Below are 13,504 nucleotides of genomic sequence, written 5' to 3'. Positions count from 1 at the left end.
ATTTTTGAAAGCTTTCTTTTTTTTAGCAGCAGAATCCTTTAATCATTAGAAGAACAGAGAAAATCCTTAATCCTCCAAACAAATCAAACTGGTGCAGCTATGACTACATGGAGGGCAGGGAGCCTGGAGCCCTGCCACCCCTGCTTGAGATCTTTCTCAATCACCTTGCACAGACCTGTCAGCAAACCACCTGCACAGCTGTACCTGGGCTCCAGAAAATAGAACCTGCAAACTGACTTCAAGGTGTCCAGAACCTAGGGACCTTTCTTTAAAAGTTTTGGGGGACATGCATGCTCTGTAAGCTTATGGTCACTGATCAGTTGCAGTATAAAATGCAGGTTGCACACAGACCCTCCTGGTGACACATCAGTCAGCATGGCAGTGTCCCCCCACCCCTGCCGTGACAGGACGGCCCACTCACTCAGATCTAGGACGTCATCAGTTTTGATCAAGTCCTCCTCCCGCGTCAGTGGCAGCTGGGTCTCAGGCTCTCCTTGTAGTTGCAGCGACAGGGAACGGAGCATGAAGAACACCCGGATGGCCTGCACGAACAGTTCAGAGAGCAGAGAAGAGGGAAACTGCAGTCACTTTGGTGAGATGCTCTGTATGGAGAAACCACTCAAGGACTCTTGATTAAAACAAAACAAAACAAAGCAAAATAAAGCCCACCTCTCCCCATATCATGGCCCTGGGTGCTTTCAGATCATGACTAAAAATAATAATAGTAATAATAAAAGGGCATGGCCTATTTTCAGTTATCCATGGGTTCAGGTTTGGGCCACTTTGCCTCAAGTGAGCACCTGTCATTTGTCAGGACCTGTCCCCTAGTGTGATGTGACCTTCATGACACCCCTGTTCAGCAGGCAGCCGCACTTCACAGACAAGGCCCTGAGACCCAAGGAGGTGCCGTAACCAGCCCAACCCTCAGGCTCTAGGCAGGGCTGGCACCAGGCCTCCTCCTACTAAACCAGCACAGAATCTGGAAACCCAGGTCATGAGTGAAAAGGTTTCAAGGTCCCACCTACCGAGTGTGGGTGGGAAGACAGAAGAGGGTGAGAGCTTGTGGGGTTCGGCGCCACCTAGCCCTGCCTGAATAAGACCCCGCTGCCGAGTGCCCTTTATTCCAACCCAGTCAGCTTTCTGGACAGAAGCGGTGCGGCCATCTGGCATTTCCAGAAAGCAGAAAAGCAGCAGAATCCCAGGCCTTGGAAGCCAGAAAAACACGTGTGGAAAGCAGCCTTCACTGCGGGTCGGCTTGCCCTGCGGGCACTCCCCCTTTGAGTCCCAGTTCAGGGCTGACTTGCCCACCCACCAAAGGCTAGGAGGCGGAGGGCAGCCCACAGGAGAGGCCGCCTCTAAGCCACTTGCCCTGACCCCTAGTTGATGGGCCTGCCCGAGGGCAACAGCTCTGGAGCCAGGCATAAAAGGTCTGGGCTGGACTCCCAGCTCCACCATGCTGGGCAAGGCCCTGACTTCCCTGAGCTGCAATTTCCTCATCTGTGAAATGGACGCAGTAGTCCCTACCTCACAGGGCTGCTAGGAGGTTCTGATATAATGCTGGTGGGCAAGCAACCAGCATGCGCTCTATGAAGAGGTGGCCATTCTGGACTCCAGTCACTCAACAGCTGGGCATGGGGACAAACCACAGTCACCACTGGTGAGCTACACAAAGATGAATCCCAGCCCACTCTTGGGTCTCCTCGTTTACAGTTCCGAGGGCTACAGGCCTGGCCCACTGAGAAGGCAGGCTGTCCTCTATATGACAAGGTGCCTCCTGAAACAAGGCAGCATGCGGCGGGGACAAATTTCTGTCTGCAAAGAGCTGGGTTTGCACTCGCTCCTAGAGAACCCACCACCAAGAAAGTCTAAACCCTCCTCCTGCCTTGGCCTGGAACCCATGGTAGACCTGGGCCAATGACTTACTCTCCTAATGGACAAAACTGGAAGAACAATCCTACCCCCTGGACCTATTCTGAGGTCACGTGTCCCCCTCCAGCAACCACAAGCACTAGAGAAAGACTGGTTTTTATCTTATGATGGTGGTGACAATGGTGATGGCAGCAGCGGTGTTAGCACTGAGCTGACTGTTCGTGATCATTTTTTTAAAGTACAATCTTCCTAAAGACATCTGCAACAATCAGAAGAAAAAAAAGTATCATTTCATTAAAAAAAATCAAAACACCTTTTATTTATTAAGTACCTATTGTGTGCTGGGTACTGTGTGCACCTTACTGTCAACATTTTACGCAGGAAGAACCGGAGTGGAGAGGGGCCGGGCAGTCTAAGTGTACACAGCTGGGGGGCTGTGGGTGGAGCCCGGGAATGGCTGATGCTTGTGTCACTTCACCAAGCAACAAGGACATTCAAACACCCACGCCAGCCCCAGTGCAGAAAGCCCAAGGGGTCGGTGGCCACTTGAACTATTTGGCATTTTGACTCTCAAATAAGCAGTCCTGACCTCGGAGACGAGGGAAAAAGAAAGAAATCAAGCAGAACCCTAATTGGGGGATGAAAAAAGAGAAGCATGTGGCTTAGTACAGACCATCCACAGGTTCTGCAGGCTCACTCATCATCCCCACAACTCTGAGAATCCACAAAAGAAAGGGAAGGTACCAGGATAAGGGTCACCAAATTCATCCTACAAACCCCCTCAAATGGTCACCCCCACTCTGCTCACCCATGGCAAGATGGGTGCTGGCAGGGGCTGTACTGTGTCATCTCAATTAAGTCTTTGATGACCCTACATGGTTCCCATTTTACAGACAGGAAACCAAAGCCCAGGGATGTTAGGCAGTCTGCCCAAGGTGACTCACTTAAACCAGACTCCAAAGTCTATGTTCTGCTAACCACATGCCTTTGCCTTCAAAAGATTTAAGGCTTGGGACCCAGGCTTTTATTGGTGCTTTTCTTTACTTTGCTAAATAAACATGAAAACTGAAAAGTTTTACTAAAAAAGAAAAAGGAGTTATTATTCTTCTAGATGCTTCCACAGAATACCAGGAAGACTGACTCTGGAAGAACAGATTAGATTTGGGGAGGGATGACAGCTGACCAAGTTCAAACACAAAGCCTTCTCCTTTGCTTCAATGCCCTTGGGAGAAAGCTCTGGCCAGGAGTCCTGGAGAATGAGTCCGATGTGCGGGACAGGAGGATGGTTTCAGAGTGAGACACACCTGGGCTCAACCCGAAGGCAGGCAAGTCACCTGCATTCCCCAAGCCCAGGAAATGGGGGAGCCACCACCCTGAGCATGGGGCCACCTCAAAGGTGCAAAGAGATGGCTGCAGGTGACATGTATTTCCCTGTGACTGGCCCTGGATCAAACGCTTAGTTTGAGCCCCCTCTCCTTGCCATATTGGCAAGATGCTGAGTTTAGACAACAGTCACTTAGGTTAGAAGCCCACTAAGGCCATGGAAATGGCTGTGAAAGGCAGTCTTTCTTAAGAAAGCGTTGGTGTGCTTTAAAGTGGGCATAGCCTATTGGGAAAGCAATTTGGCAATATGTAGAGTCACACAAAAAATGTTCATACCCTTTGAACCAGAATTTTCCACTTCTGGGAACTTATCCTAAAGAAATAAGCCAAAAGAAAGAAAACACTATATTTGTGAAGCTGCCCATTACAGTTTCACTGAAAATAATGTAATACTGGAAGCAACCAAAATGTCTACCAGCAAGAAAATGCCTGAGTCAATTACAGCAGAAGTCATTAGATACACTTTCGTGCACCACTAAGAAAGCAGACTTATTCAAACTGTGTCACAACATGAAAAACTTCTTGCTCTATAAAAGAGAGAGAAAAGAGGCAGGCTGAAAGCGAGACCACGGCACGCTCCCACCCCAAACTGGCAAGGCTGTGTTCGCAAACAAAGACAGGGAGGAGACACAAAAAACATCCAAGGGTTACTTGTTCAGGGTGATGAAATCACAGGAAGTTCTTTCCTCTACTTTCAAAACTTAATGAGATGTTACTGTATTTTCTTCAGTGAGCAATACACATCCAAAAAGTAAACCAAAATATCCTGTTTCCTCAGGGTCAGGAGCGATAAACACAAAAACTGTGATTTTATAAGGGAACAAAGGACAGAAGGCACGGACAAAATCTCATGCAGACACATTTATTTCATAATGGCTTCCAAGATTACCACATGGAGATGGCTAGTGGCTTAAATTCAGATTTTGATATTCACCAGAAAGCCCTCTCCTGAACTCTTTCTCTGGCATTAAGCTTCAGTAGATTCAGATCATTAAAGATTCTTTCTTCCACCTAAGATATTAGAGTATTCCACTGCCACTCAGCCAGCATTTCCTGAGTACTTCCTGTCTGCCAGGCACTGGGCTCAGCACCTCAGTCACTCTCTCTCATTCACTTTGGGCAAGAGCTGAGAGGCAGGACACATGAGGAACCTGAGGCTCAGGGAGGTTAAGTAACTTGCGCGAGGTCACACAGCTAGAGGTGGGTTGGAACCTGGGCTTGTCTGACTCACAAGCCTGTGCTCTTTCAGAGCGGCTTCTCTCACCTGTCCCTACACATGGGGTGGGGCCAGCCTAAGCCCCTGGTTCTGCTTCCAAGCTCTCATCAGACCCCAGTAGTTCTGGGGATTTTCATTTCAATGCGGATTTTCCTTCTCAGCTGGCATGGCTCAGTGGCACTCGTGCTATTTTGTTATCATTTTACAGTATTCACTGTTTATCCCTGCACCTTGCACAGCACCTAGAAAATGCTCAACAAATATGTTGAATGAAAGAATAAACAGTGTAACCTGCAAAGGCAAGAGGTTAAATAGGACTTCATAGCCAGATGCCTGCCAGGGCCTCACCTTGCGGGCCCGCCCCTTCTCCTCTCCCTGCCACTCACTCGGCTGCAGTTATCCTGCTCCTGGGACAGGCCTTGCCCTTTCGCACCTGGGGGCCTCTGCGCTCCCTGCTCCTTCTGTCTGGAAAGCACCGTCTTTACGGCACTCTCTGCATGGCTGGCTCCCTCTCCCTTTTCGGGTTACAGCTCGGAGGTCCCCTCAGCAGAGCAGCTTCTCCTGATCACTACCCAAAGTAGTGCCACCCCTTTTTCCTTCAGAGCCCCTGCTGCAGTCTGATATCACACTTCTCATTTGCTTCTTTGTTAACAAAGTTTCCCTCCATGTCATGTGAGGCCCAGAAAGCAGGGATACCTGCCCTGTCGCTTCCATACCCTCAGGCTCAGCAGCCGGCAAGCAGGAGAGACCCAGTGGCTCTTTGAGGAATGTACGGAGGAATATTTAACAAGTTAGGAATGATGTATGAGCAAGGGTTTTGGGGACTTCTTTGATAAGTTCTTAAGGAAAATGAATGGTGGTATTTCTGAAGAGTCAGCCTTCTAAAAGAAAAGTCTACTTGCTGGGGAAAAAAGAAAAAGAAAACCTTTGAATCCAAAGGATGAAATGGAATGTTCTCTGAATACAAACAAAGAACTTGAAACGAACCACATAAGCCTTCAATTGCTTGCCTAACCATACACTTCCTTCAGCTCAAATTTAAAGTACACTGCTGTGTTCTGACGTCTGAAATGGGCTGAGGAGCTGAGCTTCTGGATGATTCCAGGCAACTGTCCTCCAACAGGAACTGGTTGAAGTGAGTGGCTGAAATTGCCCTTCAGAAATTGATTCTTGAAGTCACAGAGAGAAGCTTCTCTAAGGTGGATGGTTTCTGCTTTGAGGAGGCCAGTCCTGTTCTGTGCTATTCTGCCACCTTCCCCCTGGCTCTGAACCCTAAAACTTGGGGGCTATTTTCACAGACTCATCAGACAAAAGCAGTTCGAGCTGTGCATCCCATCTGGGCCCAGGAAGTGGGCAGCACAGCCCTGGGGACCTGCAACTGAGATGTGAGGGCAGAGGGTGGATTCCAAGAATCCTACCATCAAGAGCTGCTCCTGGCCTTTGGTGTTTTGCCATCCACGGAGTCCTCATGGTAATTCTGGCAAGACAGGCACAGGCTGCTTTCTAGGTGAAGAGAGAGTGGAACTACTCGGAGGGGAGAGGGAACCCCAAAGCCCAAGCAACCCTTCTTCTGCCATACGCTTCACCCCTAGGCTCCCCCATTCTCTCCTGTAGATCAGCCCCAAGCTGGCAGAGCATAAGGTCAAGAATCAGCTAACAAGGCCAAGGTCCTTGCTGGGCTCCAAGGCCACTCCAGCTTCATCACTGCCCATGCAGCCTCTCCCACTCTGGGCCCCATCCACAGTCCCATCCTTAGAAGTGCTGGAATGTGGCACATCTCTCTGGGCCTCGCTCGCCACCAGCTGCCCAGCCCATCCCCGCAGTCTCGGCTTAAGGACCACCCCTCTGGTGCTGGCTCCGCCTCTGTCCGCAGGGAGGATTAGGACCTGGCCCCATGTTGCTTCAGTAATGGTCACGGCCACATGAACTGATGCTGCCTCTGCCCCCCCACCCTCTAGACTCTGATTCTTCCAGGACTGAGTCTGTGCTGCCTATTCCCTCGTGTCCAGCACCAAGTAGGGCTAATAAATGCAATGAGGGGAGCAGTGGGGAGCAGTGTGCCAGAGTGGGTCAGACTACAGGCTCTGGAGGCCCCTCTGCTGGGGCTGATTCTGGCTCTGCTACTTATTAGCTGGGTGACCTTGAGCACAGCACTTGACCTCCTTGTGCCCCAGTTTCCTCTTTTGTAAGATGGGGATAATAATAGTGCCTAATAGCAAGACGGGTTGTAGAACAACGTGAGGAAATTCATATAAAGAACTGATATTAATGATCCAGTTTAAAATAAAGAATAAGAGCTCACTTAAGTGTTAAGAAAATCCAATGGACTGTGAACCAAAAAGAAGGCAACATACAACCCAGAGTGGCTGCTCTCAGCATTCACAGCATTCTGCGCCTGAGGACACTGCAACCTGTCCGGTGTGTGGCTTTGCTGTCACCTTGCTAAGGGCACTTCTTAGGCTGCCCAGAGACTAAGGCTAAGCGTACCCACATCATGCAGGAGTTGCTGACCCGACATGGACTTGTTGGAAGCAGTGGACCCAAAAAAGCTGATGCCCCGGGCCTGCAGAGCTGGCTGGGAGCGCGAGGAAGGCAGGTGTCACTGGCTCCGGCAGGGTGGGTCCTGCGGTGAGGCCTGCGGGTGTGGGCAGACAGCAGGGAGTGTGCACTGACTTCCCACACAACACACGTCTGACTTCCTCTGCCCCCAGCTTTGTCCCAGGCACATCCAGCAGGTCCCTTCTGCTTGTCCAAATCCAAAAGTAAAACATCTCTGTTGCTGCTCTAGTCACATCTGGGATTAACTCAGAAGAAGCTGCAGGCTGATAGTGGGAGCTGAGTGCAGTGAATTCCTCTAACTTATGCACTAACATTCATGTCTCCAGGGAACGATTTTCTAGGAAAAGGTTACTGTGTTTTCTAAGAAAGAAACCGTGATCTTACGAGGAAGATAAAATACCATGAACAGCCTTGCGAGGCTGCTTCAGAAAAAAAGTGCTGATAACAGAGGCGCGCCCTCCAGTGAGGTTCTGAGAACTGATCTGTTCTTCACACGTGTCTCTCTCCGGGGCTGGTGAGAATCACAATTTCATTTGCGTGTGCTTTGCCCCAAGATCACTCAGATACCTTAACATCACACCATCTCTGGGGGTCCAGAGCCCATCTGGGCTACGATTTCACATGAGCCTCACCTGCACTGCGTTTATTCTGCTCACTGCCCATGCTCCTTTCTTCCCAGAAGCCCTGGCCCCTGGCTTCCTCTCAGAGCTCAGGGGTCCGTCCGGGCATGCTCTGCACCACTGAAGCTGGCCTGCCTGCAACGGACATCTGGTGCCAGATGCAATAGCATTTCAATCCCTCCACATAGCAAAGGGTAGTGTGGCCTGGTGGTGGGGTGGGAGGGGGGAGCTTTCTACCTACCACCTGACCTTCTGTTAGAAGGTGGGCTCTTGACCTGGTCAGAGACCCTCTTCTCCCACCCCAGGAGTGGTCCTGGAGGACAGCTGCCCTAGAGAGGCAGGTCCAGGACTCACTCACCCGCCGGGTCTTCTCCACGTCACCACATGGCAGCCGTTTCACGAAGTCAATGCCTGTCAGTGGCGTGCCTGTTGGGGGCAGCAGGATGGAGGCGTCCATCATGAGATACTCCACGTTCATGGGCTTCATCTACAAGAGACATCACAGGAAACCTCACTGAAGCGGGGAAAGGCACGGAGCGGTTCCCAGGCCCCCCCGCGTCCCATCAGCACATGGTAAAGGAGCACGCAGCGCATGGTAGAGGGGCAGCCCTGGGGTGGCGAGATGTGTGAGACATCTGCCTTCTTTTTTTTAATTTTATTTTTTATTTTGGTATCATTAATCTATAATTACATGAGGAACATTATGTTTACTAGACTCCCCCCATCACCAAGTTCCCCCCACATACCCCATTACAGTCACTGTCCATCAGTGAAGCAAGATGTTGTAGAATCAGTAGAATCACTATTTGTTTTCTCTGTGTTGTACAGCCCTCCCCGTGCCCCACCCCACTACATTATGTGTGCTAATCATAATGCCCCTTTTCCCCTTGTTCCTCCCTTCCCACCCATCCTCCCCAGTCCCTTTCCCTTTGGTAACTCTTAGTCCATTCTTGGGTTCTGTGGGTTTTCTGCTGTTTGCTTCTTCAGTTTTTTCTTTGTTCTTATACTCCACAGATGAGTGAAATCATTTGATACTCGTCTTTCTCCACCTGGCTTATTTCACTGAGCATAATACCCTCTAGCTCCATCCATGTTCCAAATAGTAGGATCTATTTTTTTCTTATGGCTGTGTAATATTCCATTGTGTATATGTACCACATCTTCTTTATCCATTCATCTACTGATGGACACTTAGGTTGCTTCCATTTCTTGGCTATTGTGAATAGTGCAGCGATAAACATAGGGGTGCATCTGTCTTTTTCAAACTGGGCTGCTACATTCTTAGGGTAAATTCCTAGGAGTGGAATTCCTGGGTCAAATGGTATTTCTATTTTGAGTTTTTTGAGGAACCTCCATACTGCTTTCCACAATGGTTGAACTAATTTACATTCCCACCAGCAGTGTAGGAGGGTTCCCCTTTCTCCACAACCTCGCCAACATTTGTTGTTGTTTGTCTTTTGGATGATGGGATTCCTCACTGGTGTGAGGTGATATCTCATTGTAGTTTTAATTTGCATTTCTCTGATGACTAGTGATGTGGAGTTCATGTGCCTGTTGGCCATCTGAATTTCTTCTTTGGAGAATTGTCTGTTCAGCTCCTCTGACCATTTTTTGATTGGCTTATTTGCTTTTTGTTTGTTGAGGTGCATGAGCTCTTTATATATTTTGGATGTCAAGCCTTTATCGGATCTGTCATTTATGAATATATTCTCCCATACTGCAGGATGCCTTTTTGTTCTACTGATGGTGTCCTTTGTTGTACAGAAGCTTTTCAGGTAGATATAGTCCCACTTGTTCATTTTTGCTTTTGTTTCCCTTGCCTGGGGAGATATGTTCATGAAGAAGTCGCTCGTGTTTATGTCCAAGAGATTTTTGCCTATGTTTTTTTCTAAGAGTTTTATAGTTTCATGACTTACATTCAGGTCTTTGATCCATTTTGAGTTTACTTTGTGTATGGGGTTAGACAGTGATCCAGTTTCATTCTCTTACATGTAAGCTGTCCAGTTTTGCCAATACCAGCTGTTGAAGAGGCTGTCATTTCTCCATTGTATGTCCATGGCTCCTTTATCATATATTAATTCACCATATATGTTTGGGTTAATATCTGGACTCTCTATTCTGTTCCACTGGTCTGTGGGTCTGTTCTTGTGGCAGTACCAAACTGTCTTGATTACTGTGGCTTTGTAGTAGAGCTTGAAGTTGGGGAGCAAGATCCCCCCTGCTTTATTCTTCCTTCTCAGGATTGCTTTTCGGGGTCTTTTGTGGTGACACCTGTCTTCTTTTTTTTTTTCTGTGTCTACTGCATAATTTTTTTAATTTTTAATTTTGGTATCATTAATCTACAATTACATGAGGAACATTATGTTAACTAGACTCCCCCATCACCAGGTGCCCCCCACATATCCCATTTCAGTCACTGTTCATCAGCATAGGAAGATGCTGCAGAATCACTACTTGTCTTCTCTGTGTTGTACAGCCCTCCCCGTGCCTCCCCCCACATTATACATGCTAATCGTAATCCCTCTTTCTTTTTTCCCCTCCTTATCCCTCCCTTCCCACCCATCCTCCCAAGTCCCTTTCCCTTTGGTAACTTTTAGTCCATTCTTGAGTTCTGTGAGTCTGCTGCTGTTTTGTTCCTTCACTTTTTTCTTTGTTCTTATACTCCACATATGAGTGAAATCATTTGATACTTGTCTTTCTCCACCTGGCTTATTTCACTGAGCATAATACCCTCTAGCTCCATCCATGTTGTTGCAAATGGTAGGATTTGTTTTCTTCTTATGAATAATATTCCATTGTGTATATGTACCACATCTTCTTTATCCATTCATCTACTGATGGACACTTAGGTTGCTTCCATTTCTTGGCTATTGTAAATAGTGCTGCAATAAACATAGGGGTGCATCTGTCTTTTTCAAACTGGGCTGCTGTATTCTTAGGGTGAATTCCTAGAAGTGAGATTCCTGGGTCAAATGGTATTTCTATTTTGAGCTTTTTGAGGAACCTCCATATTGCTTTCCACAATGGTTGAACTAATTTACATTCCCACCAGCAGTGTAGGAGGGCTCCCCTTTCTCCACAACCTCACCAACATTTGTTGTTTGTCTTTTGGATGGTGGCGATCATTACTGGTGTGAGGTGATATCTCATTGTCACACCTGCCTTCTTTTTGTGTCCAAAGTTCACTTGATGTGACAGCTCAGACACTCTTGGGAAGTGCCACCTGCCCCATGAAAAGCTTTGTTCTCTCATCCTCTCAGTCCCCGCTAGCTGGCAGGTAGAGGGTCTTAGATCAGGAAGCCGTTTCCCTCACAGTGGTCCCTTAGGGGGGTTGGCCCTGTGTGTGAGTCTGATGGCTGCCTGCCTCCTTCTCTTTGCACTTTGAATTATGAGCACAGCAGAAGTAGTAGCTTCCAGTCAGTGAGAGCTGACTACGGGACAGGCAGTGAGCTACGGCCTTGCATGGAGAGTCTCCCAACTCCACCAGGAAGAAATGCTTCCCAGTCTACTCATGAGAAAACAGAGACCCAGAGAGAGCCAGCGAATGGAGCCAGGCCACCCAGCAGACTGTGGCAGAACAAAGACACAGACCCAGGCCTGCCTTGCTCCATACCCCCATGATTTCCACGTGACCAACAACCCCCCTTCCTTTCTCACCCCTTAGCATCTTACCTGGGATAATATAACAAGGCCACTTACTGAGCATCTACAAAGTGCCAGGCGCCTGCAGGCTCACCTCCTGCTGGGTACCAAGGGCCAGTGCTGTCCCAGTTACAGAGCAGAACACTGAGCTCACAGGAGGGGACTATGCCCAGAGCCACCCGGCAGACAGGAGCAGAGCTGTCGAGGGCCCGGGAGCCGAGGAGCCGCTCAGCGCATGAGGCCTTTCCTTTTGAACACCTCAAGCACTTTCCTCAAAGGCCCGAGGTCCACCATCCCCAACTCCTTTACCTCCAGGGCAGCTGTCCTTGGTGTCTGCCTTCCAGAAGTACCTTCCTTCTCAGACTGCCTCTCACTCCCTTGCAGCTCCCCTCTTCTCTGCTCCCACCTTTCCAGAAAGCCCCTCCCAGCCTGCTGTTGGCAGGAACACCAGGTGGTCACACACATTATGCTTTTTGCAATGAACAAGAGGTGATAAGAGGAACAAGTGAGGGTCACTGGTAAAGGTCTGGCACTGGGAGGGGGCTTCTCTGAGCAGCACTTGAGGGCCAGTCCCCGCTTCACTTAGCTTAGCAGCTGGGTTCCCCAAGTTTGAGCAAAGGACTGATATGGGGGCCAGGGGTATGTCATCTTTTTATTTCTCTAGACTGCCAGACATTGTGCAGGACACACAGTAAATGTGTGATTAAAACCCAGGGACCTCCCTGCGGTGGGAGGGGGAGGAACTAAATATTCCTCAAGCACACGCTCTACAGAGGCATCTATTAGGCATTTCACATCCAGCCTAGGCAGTTATGTGGTGGCATGTAGCCCATTTTATAGATGGAAAAATCAAGGTCAGAACGTAAGCAACCTGCCCAAGGCTGCACAGTAACAAAAACAGCAACTAAGCAGGGAGTTAGAGGCCCATGTTTTCCCACATAGTCAAGTGGCCTATGAACCCTTCAAGAATTACATCGTGGAAGGGGATGTCACAGGGTTAAGATAAAACTAGCTAACCTTTGAATCTACTCCATTCTAATTCACAGTCCAAAGAGGAGAGTACTGAGATGCTCTTCTGGGGGGCCTGGGGAATACAGGGGGGTTGTGGCCAATAGGTATAAGGTGCACACAGGTAGCCCATGCATCACCATGAGAGGCCTGGGTGCTGCTGGGGCATTTCTGAAGATGAATTATGCCAATTTATACTCTTCCCTTGAAAAGGCTCTGCGGAGGCCCCAGATGGGCTGTGAGAGAAGGTGTAGTGAGGGCCCAGCTGTCCAGATACCTGGTGACGGGCTAGGAAGCCAGGAAGCCACTGGGCACAAGCCACCTGCCTTTTCCTTCTTGACACCTGAAACACTTTGGTTTATTATAAACTTGCTGAATCACTTCACTCTTTGGTGAGGGACGTCCATGAAAAAGGTCATTTATCATCTATTTATTGAGTGCGAACTAAGGGGCAGGTGCTGAGGATGCAGAGATAAATGAGTAAGATAGAGTAAGCTGCAGCTGGAACATTCTGGTGGCATGGCAGGGGAGGAGGCAGCCTAACATACGGAGAAGGGCAGAGAATTAGGTGAACCCCTCTGCTGTGCGATCCTGGCTCTGCCCCTCACTGGCCGGGCAGATGTGGCACCTCGCTCAGCCCCTCTGCCTCTTGGTTTCTCAGTTATTGAAAGCGGCTACTCCCCTTGGATTGAAGTGGGGGTTAAGAGATTTAATACGTACAAGATGCTTTACACACCCGCCGAGGAATACGTCCTCCATCAAATACCACTCATACCAAAGTGAACCTTTCTGACCCATCTTATGACACAGCCCAAATAGGGGGAGTGAATGTCATCTGAAATTTCAGCAGCAGTGGGGATCACAAGTCACTGTTTTCAATTCATTTCCCCAGCAATCACTGCCGTCCGGTCAGAAAGCCCCACATTGCAGTTCTCTGTTGGTCTGGCAGGGTGAGCTTCACAGGCCCACAGCACATCTGGCCTCACTTACTGTCATGCTCCTGTATTCATCTTCAAACATGTCCAAAAAGATTTCTTCTCCCTAAAAAGAAAGGAAAAGAGACAGGAGAAGATTATGCATATTTCTTTCCATAAATACCAAAGTATTATAAACTTCAGTTTGCTGCCTTTGGGGCCATCTGTTTCTTATTAGTGAGTTCTCGTAAATTACCAGGAAGGGAAATACACACATGAACAGGAACACACAT

At 48.7% G+C, this 13,504-nt stretch overlaps 1 protein-coding gene across 7 annotated transcripts in view; it reads right to left on the bottom strand.

The window, feature by feature from the left end:
* Window positions 1-13,504, bottom strand: part of CLEC16A (C-type lectin domain containing 16A) — a 197,255-nt gene that overhangs the window by 97,477 nt on the left and 86,274 nt on the right. For all 7 annotated transcript variants that reach the window (XM_073214758.1, XM_073214759.1, XM_073214757.1 and 4 more), the window contains 3 exons: window positions 13,288-13,338; window positions 8,006-8,134; window positions 422-542 (listed from right to left, as the gene is read on the bottom strand). In XM_073214758.1, coding sequence (XP_073070859.1) covers window positions 422-542; window positions 8,006-8,134; window positions 13,288-13,338 — 301 coding nt within the window. The remainder of the gene's footprint in view (window positions 1-421; window positions 543-8,005; window positions 8,135-13,287; window positions 13,339-13,504) is intronic.

The sequence above is a fragment of the Manis javanica genome, chromosome 10, assembly GCF_040802235.1.
Source record: "Manis javanica isolate MJ-LG chromosome 10, MJ_LKY, whole genome shotgun sequence".
Taxonomy (NCBI): Eukaryota; Metazoa; Chordata; class Mammalia; order Pholidota; family Manidae; genus Manis; species Manis javanica.
This window is presented reverse-complemented; position numbering and strand designations above follow the sequence as displayed.